General features: G+C 43.1%; 1 protein-coding gene across 1 annotated transcript in view; it reads left to right on the top strand.

The window, feature by feature from the left end:
• Nucleotides 1–7,469: 7,469 nt before the first annotated feature.
• The window catches only part of PSMD1 (proteasome 26S subunit, non-ATPase 1), a 91,973-nt gene continuing 78,242 nt past the window's right edge, over nucleotides 7,470–21,200 (top strand). Inside the window, exons 1-5 of the mRNA XM_041766712.1 lie at nucleotides 7,470–7,634; nucleotides 12,739–12,782; nucleotides 13,427–13,500; nucleotides 13,694–13,863; nucleotides 19,005–19,210. Coding sequence (XP_041622646.1) covers nucleotides 7,619–7,634; nucleotides 12,739–12,782; nucleotides 13,427–13,500; nucleotides 13,694–13,863; nucleotides 19,005–19,210 — 510 coding nt within the window. The 5' untranslated portion in view covers nucleotides 7,470–7,618. The remainder of the gene's footprint in view (nucleotides 7,635–12,738; nucleotides 12,783–13,426; nucleotides 13,501–13,693; nucleotides 13,864–19,004; nucleotides 19,211–21,200) is intronic.

Raw genomic sequence — 21,200 nt, 5'->3', positions numbered from 1 at the left:
AGGGAACAAGGCCTCTGGGTAGGTCTAGACCGGCCCTAAGAGAAATGTAAAATCAGGCATATATATAGGTTTAAATTTTCTAGTAGCCACATTAGAAAAAAATAATAAAACCAATGAAATGTAATTATTTTATTTAGCCCAGTATGTCCAAAATAGATAATACTTCAAATTAAATATACAAAAATTTTTAATGTGGGCAGCCGGGTGGCTCAGAGGTTTAGCGCCGCCTTCAGCCCAGGGTGGGATCCCGGAGACCTGTGATCGAGTCCCATGTCAGGCTCCCTGCATGGAGCCTGCTTCTCCCTCTGCCTGTGTCTCTGCCTCTCTCTCTGTCTCTCATGAATAAATAAATAAAATCTTTTAAAAATTTTTTTTTTTTTTTTTTATTTATGATAGTCACAGAGAGAGAGAGAGAGAGGCAGAGACACAGGCCGAGGAAGAAGCAGGCTCCATGCACCGGGAGCCCGACGTGGGACTCGATCCCGGGTCTCCAGGATCGCGCCCCGGGCCAAAGGCAGGCGCCAAACCGCTGCGCCACCCAGGGATCCCTAAAAAAAATTTTTAATGAGACATTTTGTATCTTTGAAATCCTGTGAGACTTTTACCATAACAGCCTAATTCAGACACTACATTTTTATCCAAAATACTTGATCTGTATTTAGATTCCATGAAATTCATAGTTGTAAAAACATTCATATCTCGAGTTGTTCCAAATATACTTGAAAAGCTCCCCAATAGCTGAATTGGGGGCCAGTCTTTAAATTTCAATGAAATAAAAAAAATTTTTTTTTGAAAGATTTTACTTATTTATTCCTGAGAGACACATAGAAAGAGGCAGAGACATGGAGGGAGAAAAAGGCTCCCTGCGGGGACCCCCATGCGGGACTCCATCCCAGGCCCCCAGGGTCACTACCTGAGCCAAGGGCAGTCTCCCAACCATTGAGCCACCCAGGTGCTCCGAATTTAAAAATCAGTTCCAGGGGTGCAATAGCCACACTTCGAGTGTTCAGTAGCTCCTGTTGTTAGTGGGTACCAGACGTGAAAGAATGAGTCTGTAACAGTGGAAAAGTGGAGGAGACCTGTCTTGAGGGTTCCATGTGGCTCTTCCCACCCCCCAGGCCCCCAGCAAGGAAAGGGCAGTGGCTTCCAGCATCCGCTTGTCAGATTTGCGGTTGCCCACGGCAGGAGTTGTCCTCCTGGACATGAACCCTAGAAAGAAGTGAGTCCAGCATCTCAAATGGCTTTGAGGGTCCTTTTGTGCCTCAGTCCACCCAGGGCGACTCTGGCCCCACCCAGGCGTTTCCCTCCCACCAAGCTCCCCTCCACCAGGCCCCGCCGCAGGCCCGTGTCACCTGCTGCCTTTGCGTTTCTGCAAATGAAAGCAAATGCTTTCACTCTAATAGCAGGTGTCCTGCTTGGTGTACTTGAAGCAGCCACCCGCCTCGGGGCCAGGCCCCGGGACGTAAGATCTGCGGTTTATGGAGCGCGGCTCTAAGCCAAACCCCGGTTAGAGCACCTCGCCTCACCTGCGCGTCCTCGTCCGCACAGCGCCGCCAAGTGGCGAACCACGGGTTTGATCCCGTGTTTCCCGGCTCCGACGCCGCCTGCCCTTATCAACTGATAACGCTGCAGCTCAAAAAGCAGTCAAGCCGGGTTCTCGGCGGAAGCGAGCCGTCCTCAGACCCAGGACTCAAACGCCAGGAGGCCGGCCTTTGCGGGTGGGAGTGCGGGCGGGGGCGCTCGCCCCTTGCGGGGGGAAGGGGCCCTGTGGCCACTAGGGGCGCCGCGCGGGGGCGGGGGCTGCTCGGGCAGAGCTTAGCCCTCGCGGGCTCTACGGGGGGGCGGCGGCGGAGAAAGCCCGGTGGGGGTCTCCTCCATCCACCCTGCCCGAGGCCCGGCCCGGCCAGGACCCGTGTGAGCCCACACATGACCTTGCTTGGGCTTTGAGGGCTTTTGTGTCACTCCTAAATTTGGAGGGAGAGGGTCGTTGATGACAGCACTGGGTAGGAATTGTTTTGGTGATTTTGGTATGTCCTCAGTCTTGGTGGGTTTTTTTTTTTTTTTTTTTTTTTTAAGATTTTATTTATTCATGAGAGGCACAGAGAGAGAGAAAGGCAGAGACACAGGCAGAGGGAGAAGCAGGCTCCCCACGGGGACCCCGATGCAGGACTCGATCCCGGGACTCCGGGATCACGCCCTGAGCCAAAGGCAGTGCTCAACCCCTGAGCCATCCAGGTGCTCCTCCATCTCCTTTGAAGATACAAATATCTCATGATAAAATCTTGGAGAGGGCAAGGGTTTTGGAGATAGGCGCGAGTTCTGGCATTGTGGCAAAAACTGACCCTGCATTCATCCAACAAACATTTATTGAGCACCTACTGTGTGCCTAACACTATGCTAGTTACTATGGGGGATAATGAGATGAATAAGATGTGGCTCACGCCCTTGAGAAGTTCCTGGTCTAGCTGGGACATGGGCAGGGAGACTGGATAATAACTGTGTGGGGCTAACAGCTATAAGGCAACACATAGTGGGGTGGTTAAGAAAGGCCTACCTGAAAGAGGAACTGCTTGTTAGCTGAGGAGGAGATGGAGAGGCAGGCAAAGGGAAGAGCAAGTCCCAAGGTCAGAGATAAGGTTCATGCTGCATGGCCACTCTGGGAGCCACAGCAGTTCCAGGTGCCTGGAGCCTGGCATGCCAAGGCAGAGTGCTGGGACATAAAGATTGGGCATAAGCTGGGTTGGGTGAAAGTCTTGGAGGAGAGAGTCCTTCTCTTCCTTGTTTTTTTTTTTTTGTTGTTGTTGTTTGTTTTTGTTGTGCGTGTGTGTGTGTTTAAATATGTATTATTTATTCATGAGAGACACAGAGGCAGAGACACAGGCAGAGGGAGAAGTAGGCCCCATGCAGGGAGCCTGATACAGGACTTGATCCTGGGATTCCAGGATCATGCCCTGGGCCAAAGGCAGGCACTAAACCGCTGAGCCACCCAGGGATCCCCTCTCCCTTGGTTTTGATGGTGCCTCTGGCTGGCTGTGAAGGATGGACTGGAGAATCATGAGATGGTGAGCAGGAAGTCAAAGCTGTTTCAGCCAGTAAAGAAGAGGGGGAGCCGAGACTGCTGGGAAATGGAGCCGGGCTGATGCGGGAGACATCAGGTAGACCAGATCTGGTACAGACAGGGTGAGTGGGAATGAACCGTCAAGTGTGCTTCCCTGCCCCTGCCCCAGGGCTCTGCGTCATAGCTGTTGGGTACCCTTCACCACACCCAGATCAAGGAAGGGGACATGTATGGAACTCTGAGGTTGTTGAGTTAAGGAGTATCAAACAGGGACATATGGTAAGTGTGTGTCTGGTGCTCCAGAGAGAGGATGGGGCCACAGTGATATGTTTTAGGAGACACTACTTTGTAGCAATGGGAGGCATTGATCTCTCACAGGGAGAATTCGGAGTGAGACAAAGGCTTTGGACAGAAAATCAGAAGAATAAAGCATAGGAATAGAGCCCAGGGGACACCTGAGTGGCTCAGTGGTTGAGCATCTGCCTTAGACTCAGGTCGTGATCTTGGGGTCCTGGGATTGAGTCCCTGCAGGGAGCCTGCTTCTCCTTCTTGCCTATGTCTCTGATGAATAAATAAATCTTAAAAAAAAAAAAAAAAGAAAGAATAGAGCCCAAGATGAGGGCTGAGAGTTTCAAGGAGCAGAGGCAATGGTGAGAGTTGAGTGTTGAAACGATCGCTGTAACTACAGAGTACAAAATTACACAGAGAAGTGCTCGCTTCGGCAGCACATATACTAAAATTACACAGAGAGGAAGAGACCTCAGGCCCCGAACATCCATCCAAGTGGAAGAGCAGAATCTTCAAGAAGAGAGGAGCCCCCTCCCAGGGTTCCCATGGGGCTTTGTGGAAATTAAAAGCACAATCTCCAAGCCAGAGACATGATCGGCCTCTCATAGAGAAGGCCTTCTCTTTGAAGAGCAGATGTGGCAACTAGATTTCTCTTGCTTTAAAACATTTTGAATTAATTGTCAACACTATTTGTTTGTTTGTTTGTTTAGGTGGGGAGGGGGAGGAGGAGAGGGAAAGAGAGAATTTTAAGCAGGCTCCATGCCCAGGACAGAGCCTGATGCAGGGCTTGATCCCATGACCCTGAGATCATGACCTGAGCCAAAATCAAGAGTCAGACACAAGCAACTGAGCCCCCAAGCCCCCCCCCAACCTTTTTAAAATTGAGATATAATTGACACATAACATTGTGTTGGTTTTAGGTGTATGACATGGTGACTTGGGTATATGTATATATTGGAAAATGATTACCACAGTAAGTTTAGTTAACATCCATCACTCATCATCACAATCTTTTTCTTGTGATTAGAATTTTTTAAAAAGATTTTATTTATTTATTCATGAGAGAGAGAGAGAGAGAGAGAGGCAGAGACACAAGCAGAGGGAGAAGCAGTCTCCATGCAGGGAGCCCGACGCGGGACTCTATCCCGGGACTCCAGGATTGCGCCCTGGGCCAAAGGCGGGTGCTAAACTGCTGAGCCACCCAGGGATCCCCCGTGACTAGAACTTTTAAGACTTGGGGTGCCTGGGTGAGTTAGTCAGTTAAGCATCCAACTCTTGAATTTGGCTCAGGTCATGGTCTTGGGTCATCAAATAAATCTTAAAAGAAAAAGAACTTTTAAACTTTCTCGCTTAGCAACTTTCATGTATACAATACAATATTATTACCTGTAATCACATTACATCCCCAGGACCTTTTTTTTTTTAATTGGAGTATAGGTGAAACACAATTATACGTTAGTATTAGATGAACAGAACTATTTATCTTACAACTGGAAGTTTATACCTTTTGACTACCTTCACCCATTTCATCCAACTTACCACCATTTAAAATTCAGAAGATTTCACATGAAATTCTGATTTCTGGCTTTTCTAGAAAAACCATAAGCTTTCACAATCGTAGTCCTACTTTTTTTGTTTGTTTGTTTGTTAGTGAGCTGGTGGTCGGGGAAGCAGAGGGAGAGAGTCTCAAGGGGGCTCCATGCTCAGAGTGGAGCCTGATGTAGGGTTCGACCTCAGAACCAGACATCATGACCTCAGCCAAAACCAAGAGTGAGATGCTTAACTGACTGGGCCATCCACGTGACCTAGTAGTCCTAGAAGTCTTGCACAGCAACACTGTAGAAGAGGAGTAGCCACCACTCTTTCAGTGGGGCACTCATTCTTCATTGTTAAAAAAAGATTATTTATTTATTCATGAGAGGCAGAGAGACAGAGGCAGAGACACAGGCAGAGGAAGAAGCAGACTCCATGCAGGGAGCCCAGTGTGGGACTCGATCCCAGGTCTCCAGGATTACGCTGTGGGCCGAAGGCAGTGCCAAACCACTGAGCCACCCAGGCTGCCCTCATTCTTCATTTTGGCACAGTCACCACCACCCCCTCCTGCCTCCCTGACACTTAGTTGGGCACTCACCATCCTGCTGAGCTAGTATCTCTATACATACTGCCTGCTCCACTCATTTCCATCACCTGTTATTATGTGTGATTCCTCTAGAAGTTTTGGGCATGCAGGTGTCTTCCTGTGAGGGACTGGCCAAAGTACCTCTGTAAAATCATACTCCCAGTATTTGTTTATTTTGTGTGCACACCTCCCAGGGCAGGGCCTTTCAATCTGAGCTACAAGTTCATCAGAAGTGTTTAAGAATTATATTTGATATATTTTAACAATCTTAGCTTTAGAATACTAATTTAAACACATTCACATGTACACTCCAATGTGTCATCAAATTTTAATTCAAACCCAAAATACTGCTTGCGCCAGTAGGCTACATTGTTTTGACAAGGCCTCAGAAATAATCTTTTTTTTCTTTCAGAAATAATCTTTAGTAATTGCTATCCAATTGATGAGTAGCTTGATGTTGCAAGGCTAGTAGCTTAAAAATGCCACCATCTGTCTCTAATCTTTGTTAAGGCTTTCGCAGGACTATTAAAATAAATTGGCTATTGAAGCTGGTGCATGACTGCAAATGGCCATCACACCTGCCATTTCAAATTAGAGGTAGGAAAAACCAAGAGGGGCGCCTGGGTGGCTCAGTTGGTGGGGTGCCTGCCTTCAGCTCAGGTCAGTATCCTGGGGTCTTGGGGTTAAGTCCCATGTCAGGCTCCCCACCCCCCTCTCGCTACCCTTTCCCCCACTGTGCTCACTCTCTCAAATAAATAAAATCTTGAAAAAGAAAAGAAAAAAACAAAAAACCTGTTGCTCTGTGGGGAAAAAGGAACTAGCCTGGTGGAAGACAAGAATGGGAAGCTTTTCTTTTTCCTTTGTAACACTTTCACTGTGTATCTTTTTGCACTTCTTTTTTATTTATTTTTAAAAGGTTTTACTTATTTGTTCACAAGACACTAGAGAGAGAGAGAGGCAGAAGCAGGCTTCATGCAGGGAGCTGGATGTGGGACTCCATCCTCAGTCCCCAGGATCCCTCCTTGGGCTGAAGGCGGCGCTAAACCGCTGAGCCACCCAGGTGTCCCTGCCCCACACCTTTTTCTTTTTCTTTCTTTTTTTAAAATAAATTTATTTTTTATTGGTGTTCAATTTGCCAACAAATAGAATAACACCCAGTGCTCATCCCATCAAGTGCCCCCCTCAGTGCGCACACCTCTTTCAAACAACATACAATACTAATTCAGTACTAACTATTCCAAATGTTAAAAAAAAAAAAAAATTCTTTCAATTTTATTATAAATCAGTGATTACTTAGCCATTCATTATGATAAAACATTTGAGGATTTCTTTTGAAAGTGGGTTCTGCTTTTTTAAAAACGTCGAAACTCATTTTTCCTTTTTTTTTTTTAAAGATTTTATTTACTTATTCAAGAAGAGACAGAGAGGCAGAGGGGGAAGCAGGCTCCATGCAGGGAGCCCAAAGCGGGACTCGATCCTGGGTCTCTAAGGTCACGCCCTTGGCCAAAGGCGGCGCTAAACCGCTGAACCACCCAGGGATCTCCCAAAACCCACTTTCCTAACAAAATGCCCTTTGCATTGTTCCTACCCCCAAAAGTTTGGCTGGAGCTGGGAGAGGGAGGGGGATGAGGGCTGGGGAGGGCGGGGGCGGGCGGGGGCGGGCGCATAACTACAGAGAGTCCGCCCAAGCAGCAGGTGGCGCTGCGAGCACCGCGAGCCCCTGCCCGCAGCACCCTTGCTCTGAGCAATGGCGGGTGATAATGGGGTCCTCTCTCTGGGGGTGGCTATTCTGAAGCCTGATCGCAGGTGCCCAGTAGTGTTCGCGCCGCAGCGGGAGCGCTGAACCTCGAGGAGGGTAAGAGAAAACATGACGCTCTCAGCGCACCCCGCGGCGAGGGCCGGGGCGGCGGCGGCGCGGAAAACCGCAGGCCGCGGCGGGGAGAGTTCGCGCCGAGCGGCAGGCGGAGCGGCGGGCAGCCCCGCGGCGGGCGGGGTCCTGGAAGAGACGCGAGCCGGCGGCCTGAGGAGGCTACTGACTGAGCAGCGCACCGGGGGAGCGGGGAGGCGCGGCGGAGCACACGGCCCGGGAGCTGACAGACACACGGCGCGGCCGGGACGGCGAGCGAGCGGGCGGGCTCGTGCGGGACGCAGCCATGATCACTTCAGCTGGTGAGTGCGACCGCCGCCGGCGCCGAAAGGGAGGAGCCGCCACGCCGGCTTTTAGCTGAGTCAGGGCCGGTGACTGGGCACCTCCCGGCGGAGCGCCGGCCTGCGCGGCCCCTCGCTGCCCGCCGCGCACCCCGGGCCCGCGGGCTGCCTGTGTGGGCCGGCCTCCCTGAGGGCCGCGGCGGTCACCTCCGGCCGGGAGGTGCCACCCACCCGCAGCGCATCCCACCCGCGCGCGGTCACACCCCCGCGCCCGCGCCCGAGGGGCTTCCTGGGCCCTTTTCCGCCCCCGGGGGGTGGGGGGGCTCCCTCGATCCTGTCGCTTCCGAGTTTGGCGCCGGGGCATCGTGTGATCCCAGCGCTTCCTCGCAGGTGGCTGACGGGGTGGGGGGGCGGTGCGGCAGCCTCACTACTCTGTAGGCGCCCCGGGCCGGACCCCAGCTCCGTTCTCCTTGGAGTCCATCTGAAGCGCACGCGAGCGCTCGAGGCGGGTGTTTCTCGGGGTGCTCCGCTAGTGTTCAGCTCGAGCGCCCAGAGGACTTGTGTGTTCGGCCAAGACAGCCCCCCGGAGCCTGCTTGATACTGATAACCTGTCTGTGGATCGGAGACTAGGTACTCAGTAAAGAATTCTGCATTGAGGGAAGAATTCTGGGGCGTGCGGTGCGAGTTTCAACGCTTCACCGTTGCCTCTGGAGGCTCGGGTGATGGCCTTGAAACCGGCTTGAGCTGTGAAGATAAGCCCCCCACCCCCCCACCCCCCACCACAGAGTCATTTGCATATAGCTGTCCACAGCCTTGGTGGTTTGATTTTTTTTCTTTCTTTCTTTCTTTCTTTTTTTTTTTTTTTTTACACTTACCTGCGCACACACACACACACACACACACACACATCCTTTCCTCGTCCTGTGTTATCTAGGTTTGTCCACAAGTGTTTTGCTGTAAACAGGCTAGCGGTCAAACTGACTTGTTAAGGAGGAGCTCAGACCCATGTATCTGTGGAGGATTATTTGACCCTAGAAACCTAGAAGTTACCTTCAGAGATTTCCAAGAGCTGTCACCCGTACCTGGAATTAGACTTTTGTCCCCAAAGCGATACAAATGAAGTGAATTTTAGCTCAAAGAGGACAGAGTTTTTCCAGTCATTGCTCCCGAAAGGTAACGTTTCTTGCCACCTGTAAATGTAGGCGTCCTTCTGTTTCACATCCATCCAATGCCACGGCTTCTTCTGATCCCAAGCCATCTTTTATCTTTTGTCTGGGTTACTGTGACAGCCTTAAGATTTTGTTTTTCCACCGTTATCTTCATATAGTCCGATCTTCTTGCTGTATGTAGGCAGAGTAATCTTTTTTCAAACTTTAATCACAGGTCGGTTATTTATTTATTTATTTATTTTTGCTTAAAATCTCTGGTCATTTCCATTGTGTTTAGAATAAAATCCAGACTTTTAACCAAAGACTTAAATGATTTGATTTCTGCTTTGTCTACTACTCTCTTTTTCACTCACTACATCCTACTGCTCTTTCTGTTCCTGAGTATGTCAGGTTCTATCTTAACCTCAGGACCCTAGCACCTTCTGTTCCCTCTATCTAGAGTCTTTTTCCTCAAGTTTCCCCTTAGCTTCTCAATCTTTAGTCTCAGTTTGAATGTTAGTCTTTCCTGATCATTTTGTTAAAATACACTGCCTACCTCTCTTCCCCTCAGCTGTCCAACTCATAGTCCTGTGATTACTTGTTTACTTACCTCATTTACTATCTGGTACAATTTTGGGCAGCAAAACTTGTTAATTCTTAGAGCACTGCCAAACAGATAGATGGCAGATGTTCAAAAGTGTATTTTTTAAAAAGATTTTATTTATTTATTCATGACAGACAAAGAGAGGCAGAGACTGAGGCAGAGGGAGAAGCAGGCTCCATGCAGGGAGCCTGTTGTGGGACTCGATCCCAGGACTCCAGGATCACACCCTGGGTGGAAGGCAGGCGCTGAACCGCTGAGCCACCCATGGATTCCCCCCAAAAGTGTATTTTGAATGAAGAAATCAGTCAGCTAATCAAATCTATAAATTAATCCCTAGAGTATTTTAAGTAGAGGCTGAAAAAGCACTTGATGGGAATATAATAGAATTTAAACCTTTTCAGGTTACTAGTAATGATCTTTGAGGTCCTACTCTGAGACTCCGTGGTGATACAGTATATTGGTGGTGAGGCGTATTTGTTACTATCATTTGTTACATTAGTGGATCACTTACCAGCCTTTGCTCAGAACCTTTTGTCACCTTGTTTCCCCGTCCTTTCCCTCACAGTGTCTTAGGATCTGTCCCAGGTGCTTAAAGACTAGCCTCACTGGTATGGATTCAAGTTATTCATTCCTTTTTTCCCTAGTCACTAGCTAAGCAGTAAGAACAGTGGTGAATAAGAGATGAACATGTATTGTTAAATTTTTCAAAAGATTCGGCAGCAAAAGGGAGTGGAGAGATAGAGATAGGTGGTTACCGGAGAGAGAGATGAGATTGACTGTTTTTTTTTTTTTTAACATAATATAGGAACATAAAGGGAAATTATGCTAAAAAGCCTTAAAGCAGTAATCTCCCACTTCTCTTTTCTCTTCCTCATCCCTGGAGACAGCCATTGTCTTTTTAAGATTTTATTTATTTATTCATGAGAGAGAGAGGAGAGAGAGAGAGAGGCAGAGACATAGGCAGAGGGAGAAGCAGGCTCCCTGCAAGGAGCCCAATGCGGGACTCGATCCCAGGACTCCAGGATTACACCTTGGGCCAAAGGCAGGTGCTAAACCACCGAGCCACCCAGGCATCCCAAAACATTCATTTTCAACTTTTAAGCTGTTTCTTCTGGAACGTACTTCCATATTTATAAATAACATCCAAATACTGCTATAACCTGATTGAAGAAGTTTAGGTAGTATCTGCTACTTTTTTTTATCATGGCAGAAGAGATTTTTCTAGCATCCTAAATTTTTCACATTCCTTGTGTATCTCCCTCTCCCCCCATCTGAAGAGAAGTTCTGTTTTGTTTTTAAGATGGGAAGTAATTGTGTAGGAGTGTAGAGTATTTGATTTAATTGTGTTCCATGAACAAAGGCTGCATTTCTAAGCCAGGACAACAAATTAGTCATAAGGACAACAAATTAGTCATAAATAATACAAAACAGGAGGGTGTAAGAGATTCATCACCTCTTTTGAAGCAGTTCAAACACACCACTGATTGATAGGCAATGAGTAGCATTTTTAGTATGTTTATGAAGTGTTCTGCTGTTCATGATCTGTTCCACAGTTTTTTTTAAAGATCTTATTTATTTATTTATTCATTTATTTATTTATGAGAGACACACAGATAGAGAGAATGGCAGAGACACAGGCAGAGAGAGAAGCAGGCCCCATGCAGGGAGCCCGACGTGAGATTCAATCCCAGGACTCCAGGATCATGCCCTGGGTGGAAGACAGGGGCTAAACTGCTGAACTACCCAGGGATCCCAATCTGTTCCACATTTAAAGGATTCTTATCTATCAGCTATCCCACATCACTAGTTCATAATCCACCCCACTCCCACATTACATTTTTAATTTGTCTTCTCTGTGTTCTTTCAGTTTAGCCTTTCTGTTCTGGACTTCTCATACCAAGCTAGAGTACCAAGAAGTTCTTTCTATCTGCTCTTATGCTTTTAGAATAGTAGTATGCCCTAGCCAGCACAATGGTTCGTTTTGTTGGCTAAGTGTTGTATCCTTTCCTGTATGGCTCTCTAAAGACTGCTGGAGCTACTTAGCAAACCTATACTTATCAATCAAAAATGGCTACATCTCCTAAGTAAACTTATCTTGACACTTTTTAATCAACTCATAGTTTCAGTTCAGTGTTCCAGAATGATTTTAAGATCTATATGGAAAACATCCGAGAGACAGTTTAGTTTTGTGTGTTTTGTTTCTTTGAGATCTAAGGACAGTAATTCCCCATATATTTTTTCTAATAATCCCTTTGACATATGACTATATTTCAAGGTGTATTCTTTTGGAGAGGATAGTTTACTTTCCAATGTTAATGCTAAAACCTCAAGGTCATGTGGAGAACGCTGTACTTGGGTCATTGGAAGTCAGAACAAGTAAGATTGCTCATCATTTAACATACCTTCTCAGTTACTTGTGATACAAAGGAGGTGCCTTAATAGAGGCATCTTGGTATATTTTACTCTGTTGAGTTGATGACTTCACCTTTTTCTGTAAATAATTTCATAACTGTTGATTTATTTTGTGTGAATAAATTTATTCTAAAGTTGTCTGTGAAGGTTTCCCATTTTGGTCAGTTTGGCCAGAGATTTGCTCAAACTGTATTATCAGTATTACATGGAAAACTCATGGCTCTATAACTGGACCCTATCCCCACAATTTCTGATATAGTATTGATCTAGGATAGGGCCAAGAATTTCCCTTTTTTAAGATTTTATTTATTTATTCATGAAAATACACAGAGAAAAGAAAGAGAGGGGGCAGAGGTACAAGCAGAGGGAGAAGCAGGCTCCATGCAGGGAGCCCGACATGGGACTCGATCCTGGGTTTCCAGGATCATGCCCTGGGCTGAAGGCAGCGCTAAACTGCTGAGCCACCTGGGCTGCCCAAGAATTTCCATTTTTAGTAAGTTCCGAGGTAATGCTAATCCTGTGGGTTCAAGGACTATGCTTTGAAAACCAGTGAACTTGGCAAATGTAATTTTTGTGGTGTCATGGTGGTTTGATAACATAATTCTTAAACTTCGAGATAGAAACAGTTACAGTTATAAAGAAAAATAATCATTCTTCTAGTGAAGTCACTCCTCAAAAAATAATTTTCTAATTGTGATTTTTTTTTTAAAGATTTTATCTATTTATGCATGAGAAACACACACAGAGAGAGGCAGAGACACAGGCAGAGGGAGAAGCAGGCTTCCATGCAGGGAGCCCGACATGGGACTTGATCCCAGGTCTCCAGGATCACACCCTAGGGTGAAGGCGGTGCTAAACCACTGAGCCACCTGGGCTGCCCTAATTGTGATATTTTTTAACTAAGTAATAGCTTCTATCTTAGCATATACTTCATAATCATGATATACTTTTTGTCTTATAGCTGGAATAATTTCTCTTCTGGATGAGGAAGAACCACAGCTTAAGGTATGAGTTGAAGAAAAATTAGGGTTAATATGAACACTGGAAACTCTGAATTTAGTGATATTTGTATATTTTCCATCATTTAAAAACACCATCTTAAACAGTCTATACCCATTCAAATCTAGACCCAAAGGACGATATTTTGGCAGTAGCAATTGGTTTTTCCTAGAGTTTAACAAGGTTAAGGTAAAAAATTCTCAGTATGGCGCCAGAACACTCCCCACCCACCCTTGTTTCTTTATCAGAGGAAAGCACAAAAAATTGTTCTTCTGTGTCACATATTTTTAAATTATTTTTATTTGACTAAACTTTGGAACATACTTAAAGTGGCTCTACAAACCTGAATTCATTTATATCCAGACTCATAATCAATTTTGTATATACAGAGAAGAAAGATGTTCGTTATGATAAGGAATAACCTATGTCTAGTCTGATGTTTTATGATTGAAAATGGAAAGGAAATGTATAAACCCAAGAGAAAACAGAAGTCAGTAAATTTTTGTATTTTTCATAGGTTAAACATTTTAGTAAATATAACTGAAAATTTGGCCATTGATTTGTCAGAAGGTGTTTTTTTTTTTTTTTTTTTGGTAAAAAGTTGTAATGTTAAGTCTCTCAATGTTGAATTTTATTTTTATCTTCTACAGGAATTTGCACTACATAAATTGAATGCAGTTGTCAATGACTTCTGGGCAGAAATTTCTGAGTCTGTAGATAAAATGTAAGAAATTATTTTATTTCTATAAATTGGATTAAAGTAGATCAACTAATTCTCTGTGAAAAAAAATAATTGTGGATGTGGGTCATATGGCTTATTAATTCGTTTAGGATTTTGCTGCTACTAAATATGTTTAGATTTGGGATTTTTAAGGAGAACCAGTTTGAGCTAGACTTACACTTCTAATTTCTTTCAGAGAAGTTTTGTATGAAGATGAAGGTTTCCGGAGTCGGCAGTTTGCAGCCTTAGTGGCATCTAAAGTATTTTATCACCTTGGAGCTTTTGAGGAGTCTCTGAATTATGCACTTGGAGCTGGTGACCTCTTCAATGTCAATGATAACTCTGAATACGTGGAGACTATTATAGGTAATTATTTTCCATCCTGGTAAAGCTTTATCTTGTCGGCTTCTTTCTTGTTGTGGTGCATATAAAATTTTAGTTCTGAATTACTACATGCTGTTGCCAAATTTAATTTAATGGTTTTTTTATTTTTAAGATTTTATTTATTTATTTATTCATTAGATAGAGAGAGAGAGAAAGGCAGAGGCACAGGCAGAGGAAGAAGCAGGCTCTATGCAGGTAGCCCAACGTGGAACTCGATCCCGGGTCTCCAGGATCATGCAGGGCTGAAGATGGCGCTAAACTACTGGGCCACCCGTGCTGCCCGCCAAATTTAATTTTAATTGGAAGTTCATAATCCTATAATATTATGCAAGCCGAGTTTTTAGATCTGCCTTCCAATTTTGTGATTTATTATTTTTTGACATAATGAACAGTAACATTAATAATAGTAATAATGAAGAAACTTACCTCACAAAACATTTTATGGAAGAATCTAAGAAATTATTCAGAAACGGTCTAATCAACCTAAAGATAATTATCTTAGTTATTGCTACTCCAGTGAGCGTTCTGTTATATGAAAAAGTTAGATTATTATGAGTAACTAAATGACAGCTGTTTATAGAGTTACTTCTTTTTTTCCTTTTTTTTTTTTTTTTTTATAGAAGTATATATAGAGTTATTTCTAATACCAGAAACCATTATTGACTATCTTCATTCTGCTAGGCACTTTGCTACTCATTTTTCATGGCATGGTTTATTCCACAGCTGCCCTGTGAGGAAGGCCATATCCATTTTACAAATGAAAAAACTTGAGTTTTGAGATGATAGAGACACATGGCTATTAAGTAGGCTTACTTCAAAATCCATATTATTTCTACTAGCAACCATCATTTTTTTCATTTGTTTCTTTATTTTAGAAGTGGGGGTAGCATACTGGCAAGACTTTGGGCTCTTTATCTTGTAAATTAAACTATAAGGTTTTGTTCAGCGATTTGTAGATTTTTTTTTTTTAAGATTTTATTTATTTATTCATTCATGAGAAACAGAGAGAGAGAGAGAGGCAGAGACAGAGGTAGAGGGAGAAGCAGGCTCCATACACAGAACCCAATGTGGGACTTGATCCTGGGTCTCCAGGATCATGCCCTGGACTGAAGGAGGTGCTAAACTGCTGGGCCACCCGGGCTGCCCAGGAATTTGTAGCTTTAAAAAAATTTGAAAACTCCTGATCTAATAGATGAAAGAATAGACTGCATACCCTTCAGACAGTTCTATAGGAATATCAGGCTTTCAATCATAGTTACAGAGAGCAGAAGGGTATATTCTTTCAGTAGTGTAGTATATTTTTTTGAATAGCTGATTTTTTTATTTTTATTTTTTTTTAAGATTTTATTTATTCATGAAAGACACACACACACAGAGAGGCAGAGACACAGGCAAAGGGAGAAGCAGGCTCCATGCAGGGAGCCCAATATGGGACTCCATCCCAGGTGTCCAGGATCACGCCCTGGGCTGAAGGCAGCGCCAAACTGCTGAGCCACCCGGGCTGCCCTGATTTTTTTTTTTTTTTTAAGATTTTATTTATTTGACAGAGAGAGAGAGGACAAGCAGGGGGAGTAGCAGACTGAGAAGGAGAAAAAAGCAAGCGCTGCGCTGAGCAGGGAGCCCAATGTGGCAGGCCTCGATTCTTGAAACCTGGGGTTATGATTCTCGAAACCTGGGGTCATGACCCTAGCTGAAAGCAGCCGCTTAACTGGCTGAGCCATTCAAGCGCCCCTGAATTGCTGATTCAAAAGAGGTCTGGCTTATTCACCTGAACCCTTAAAAGGAGAAATTTGGCCTTCTCTTTCAGAAATTGGGAAGTGCTACACAAGCTGCTTCAAAGGATACTTTCAAACGTCTGTGACGTTCTAACTAGAATTCTGCATTTATGATTTTAAAGTTTTTGCTGTTGCAAGTAACTTAATCCTGTTGGGGGGTGGTCATTGAATTGGAATTTTCATCTATAATTCTATGGAAAGAACAAGTGGTTTTAAAGAACAGACCATAACATTTGAAACATGGAGCGCTTTCTCTATTGAGTTAGAAATGGGGAGTTAAAAACACATAGTCTCACTTTTTTTATTTCAAGGATTTTTTTTTTTGATGAATACTGATAATTTTTTCAACAATGATGTGCAAGTGCTTGCATTGCTACTATTTTACAAAACATGTTTTAAACAGAACTGTTGGTCCGTAAGTGGCTATGAGGTGGTAGATGCCTTCCCTCTCTAAATGCTGTCATCTTAGCTTGTAGAAGGCAATTGGTGATAAATTGACCAGTCCTCTTTGCTTTTTTCTTTGTATGAAAGTGGGGGAACTTCTAGGGTTTTTTGTTTTGTTTTTTGTTTTTAAGATTTTATGTATTTATTCATGAGAGACACAGAGAGACAGAGACACAAGCAGAGGGAGAAGCAGGCTCCCTGCGGGGAGCCTGATGTGGGACGCCAGGGTCATGCCCTGATCCAAAGGCAGATGCTCAACCACTGAGCCACCCAGGTGTCCCTGGGGATTTCTAGTTTTTTAGGGACTGTTAAAATGGATCATTTTGAGGGTGCTTGGGTTGTGTAGTCCGTTGAGTATCTGACTCTTAGTTTCAACTGAAGATCATAGGATGAAGCCACATGTTGGGCTCTGTGCTCAGCACAGAGTCTGCTTGATATATACTCTTCCCCTCTATGCACACATGCTTTCTCTCAAATAAAAAAAAAAGAAGGAATGGATTATTTTTGTTTTGTTTTGTTTTGTTGTATTTTTTTAAAAATTTTTTATTTATTTATGATAGTCACACACACAGAGAGAGAGAGAGAGAGAGAGAGAGAGGCAGAGACACAGGCAGAGGGAGAAGCAGGCTCCATGCACCGGAAGCCCGACGTGGGATTCGACCCCGGGTCTCCAGGATCGCGCCCTGGGCCAAAGGCAGGCACCAAACTGCTGCGCCACCCAGGGATCCCTTGTTTATTGTATTTTTAAGATTTTATTTTTTTATTCATGAGAGACACAGAGAGGCAGAGACATAGGCAGAGGGAGAAGCAGGCTCCATGCAGGGAGCCCAATGTGGGACTCGATCCCAGGACTCCCGGATCATGCCCGGAGCCAAAGGCAGATGCTCATCTGCTGAACCACCCAGGCGTCCCAAGAATGGATTGTTTTGAACGTCAGTGAAATTTGTGAGGGGATACACAAAATAGAATTTGGGAAGAGCTTCCTAGGATCTTATTGAATATTATACATCCAGAAAATTCAAAACTAGTAAATTTTCTTGCTGTTATAAGAAGACTTTAGATGGGAATGAGACTAGATTCTGGGATATAGTTGTGATATAAACCTGGTAAGTAAAAGCGTGAATCTTATTTGAAACCTCAAAGGTATATTTTTCCCCTTCAGTTATAATTTAAGGAAAATCCCCCAGTTGTTCAATTCTGTTACTTTCTGATAAGATAGGTGTAATGTTTCATCACTTAACTATATTTGGTTCAAAAAACTCGTATTAAGAACTGGTAAAGATTTTCTGCAACCAGAATTGTTTTAAGGTCTGCTTTTTGAGTGCCATTTTATTCTTATTAACTGTAAGTAAATGTGCATGGTTCTGCCTGGATGGACCCTGTATGTGATATATTCCAAATTACTAAAGGACTGCTTCTCCCAATATAGATCCATTTAACTTGAGCCATCTAGTGGGCCAGTAATTCTTTTTTTTTTTTTTTTTTTAAGATTTTATTTATTTATTCATGAGAGACAGAGAGAGAGAGAGGGAGAGAGAGAGAGAGAGGCAAAGACATAGACAGAGGGAGAGCAGGCTCCATGCAGGGAGCCCGATGTGGGACTCCATCCCAGGACTCCAGGATCACACTCTGAGCGGAAAGCAAACACTTAACTGCTGTGCCACCCAAGCATCCCTGGGCCAGTAATTCTTTATGCTAATTCAAATCATTTGTTTCTCAGGGTTATAGTTTGCAGCTAATTAATCTTGCCCTTGTACCCTTTCTTCTTTTTGAAAGGGAGAATGACAAGTCAATGAGTTATAGAGAATATAACTACTGTATGTCATTCACTTGGGTATTTACTCATCTTCCTTATGAAGTTGGAAGAAGACTTAGGGAAATTCCTTTTATTGGTTATTCCTAATAAATTTAAAATGTGGTTGTAAAGTATTGTGAGTTATAAACAAATATTTCTCATCAAGTATGCTATTGGTACTTTTCAGTATGTTGCCCTATTCTCTCCATCCACCCAAATCATTGTGTAATGTGAAAGCCAAATTGTGCCACTGGATTTTAACACTGGCAGTGAGGTGGGGGTGGGGGGCTGGGACTGGGGATTGTGTAGGTTTCACCCACCTTACTTTGGAACAGCATGTCAACAGATATGTGACAATTGCTGGAAAGGTTTTTGGAAATCTTTGGAATTGTCTTTAGAACCTGTGGTACATTTCAGATCTCACTATTATTTTACAAAGATGATTAGACATGGTCTTTACTGTCAATGAGCTAATAGTTTCACTAATTTGAAGAAGTCTAATTTATTGCTCTGTGATAATTGTTATAATCGGTCTTTTTAAATATCCTCAGTAATAGCAAATTTTTGTTTCTTTTTAAAGATTTTATTTATTTATTCATGAGAGACAGAGAGAGAGAGAGGGAGAGAGAGAGACAGGCAGAGGGAGAAGCAGGCTTCATGCAGGGAACTCAACGTGGGACTCCATCCCATATCTCCAGGATCAGGCCCTGGGCTGAAGGTGGCGCTAAACCACTGAGCCACCCAGGCTACCCCCAAATAATTGTTTTTGAAAGTGAAACAGTAGCTATTTGTAGCCAACTCTGTCTGATAAGCAATACAGTCAAGTTGAGTAATATGATTTTGGTCAAAGTATCATAGCAAGATAGAAATGTTTTGAATAATGTCAGCTTCATTAGAATTAGTACATAAGCCTCCCAGTGTAACTGTTATGAAGGGAACGATATTAGTTTGAAAGTATAACTTCTAGAATTTAAAAAGCCTGAAATTTGTTTATTACTTTATAGTTTTCCCAGAAGTTATGATTATAGAATGTGGGCATTTGTCTTTTCTAGTAGTTTAGTCTAGTAGTTTAGTAGTTTAGGTGATTCATTGTTTTATTTTCTTTATAGCAAAATGCATTGACCACTACACCAAACAATGTGTGGAAAATGCAGATTTGCCAGAAGGAGAAAAAAAACCAATTGACCAGAGATTGGAAGGCATTGTAAATAAAATGTTCCAGCGATGTCTAGATGATCACAAGTATAAGCAGGCCATTGGTATTGCTCTAGAGACACGAAGACTGGATGTCTTTGAGAAGACTATACTGGAGTCGGTAGGTAGCTAATGTGATTTTAAAGATTGTTATTGATGGGGAATCAGCAAAGCAAGTTATTTAAAAACCATGGATAATGAAAAGAAAAATCTAATTTAGAAATAATAAGGTGCTCTTTTGCCAGATGTTTTATTTTTACATTTACATATGAACTGTGGCTGTGTTTTTTGGTCATCAAATACCTGCTTTTATCTTACCACATTCATTCCTTTAAGTCTTGCACGGGGAAGATGTTTTAAATATCCTGCCCCCTCCTTTTTTTCCAAGATTTTATTTATTTATTCATGAGAGACACAGGCAGAGGGAGAAGCAGGCTCCCTGCAGGGAGACTGATGTGGGACTCCATCCCAGATCCCAGGATCAGTACCTGAGCTGAAGACAGACGCTCAACCGCAGAGCCATCCAGGCATCCCTCTCCTGCCCTTTTTAAGAATACTGTACTGATTAACTATTTTAATGCATTTATTATGGCTAAACCTACAGACTTGCTTCTTGGTTTGAGGGTGTTTTGCAATAATTATGACAGTGGTAGTAATTCTGTGTAAGAAAGTGGTCAGGAAGGTGCAAGACTGAGTTAAATGGACATTAATCTTCATGCCCACTTTGCCTGCCTTACCACCTGTCTGTCTTCGTGAGCTGGCTTTCTGTACTCCAGCCTCACCTCAGTTCCTACATGTATCCTGCCCCATTCCTCTTACCAGAAATAATGTCTCTGCTGAAAATATTCTTTTCTTTACCTCCTTTATTCCTGTTCAAGATTGAGAGTTCACTTTAACAGTCACTTGCTTACAGATCCATTGATTCCCAGCACCTATACTGTTCACTACCCCCTACTGCAAAGATTAGGTCCAATTCTCTTGTTAATTTCCTAGAGCCTTGTTTTTTTTTTTCTTATAGAGTCTACCACTATAGTAACTAATTAGTGGTAGGTAACATTTGTGTTTAGCAGCAGTGATAAGAGTTAAATGAGTAAATGAATGAGCAACCTAATATGATAGAATTGGATCTTGTTTTATTCTGTTTTATTTTGGGGCAATTTTTCCTTCATGTTATAGAATTAAAATATTTATTTTCATTCACTCAACAAATGTTTTTTGAGTGTTTGCTGTATGTCAGACACTGTTCTAGGCATTGGAATAGTGGCAAATGAGACCAACAACAAAGTTCCTGCCCAGATGGAGCAATCCATTGGGGGAATAGGTAATTGAGCAAATAAAAATATAAAGTAAAGGTGTTCTTTTTTTTTTTTTTTTTTTTTTTTCCAAAAAAAGAACAGAGTAAAAAATGCCTCTTACTTTGCATCCTAGGGCATGTATATGCATATGACTTAAGTTTTATGAAACAGTACCTACTTTTGCTACTTGTGATAACTCTGATATTTTAAAATTGTATTTCACCAAAAATGTGGGTCCCATTAAGTTGATTTCATTATACAGTGATGGGTCACAACTTGCTTTTTGAGAAGTACTCCCATAGCTCTTCAATATGCTTGTATGTTGAAGGACTTTATAAGTTGGTATCTCAGATGTTGAATATGCTTTGGAGAACTGTAAGATATACATAGACTAAAAATTTCCTCAAGGAGAGCACCAGCTCTCTGCAACACCACTCAAAACTTGAATCACTCAGAGCTGGAGAATAGCTCTATCGTACTGTGTTCCTGGCTATCAAGTATAGACAAAGCAGTAAGAGTTGGGGACTAACAAGATTGGGGGCAGAAGGATAAAGGACTTCAGTAGACATACTTGAAAAACATAGCCATTTGGTGTATGGACAGTTGTATATATCTTTTTTTAATGATTAACAGCATCACTCTTATAGTATTCTGTGTTCACATAGTGAGAATTCAGGGTGATCACAAAATATTGTTTTCAACCCATTTTTTATGAAAAGAGGAAATAGGTCATTTTAAGATTTTTATCTAAAATGTTTATTTTTAAGTTCTGTTTTTCAAGTAGGAGATAAAGCTTTGGCTGCTTAAAATAACTAA

The sequence above is a fragment of the Vulpes lagopus genome, chromosome 8 (assembly GCF_018345385.1).
Source record: "Vulpes lagopus strain Blue_001 chromosome 8, ASM1834538v1, whole genome shotgun sequence".
Taxonomy (NCBI): domain Eukaryota; kingdom Metazoa; phylum Chordata; class Mammalia; order Carnivora; family Canidae; genus Vulpes; species Vulpes lagopus.
Note: the sequence above shows the minus strand (reverse complement) of the source record. Positions and strands in the feature narration are given on the sequence as shown.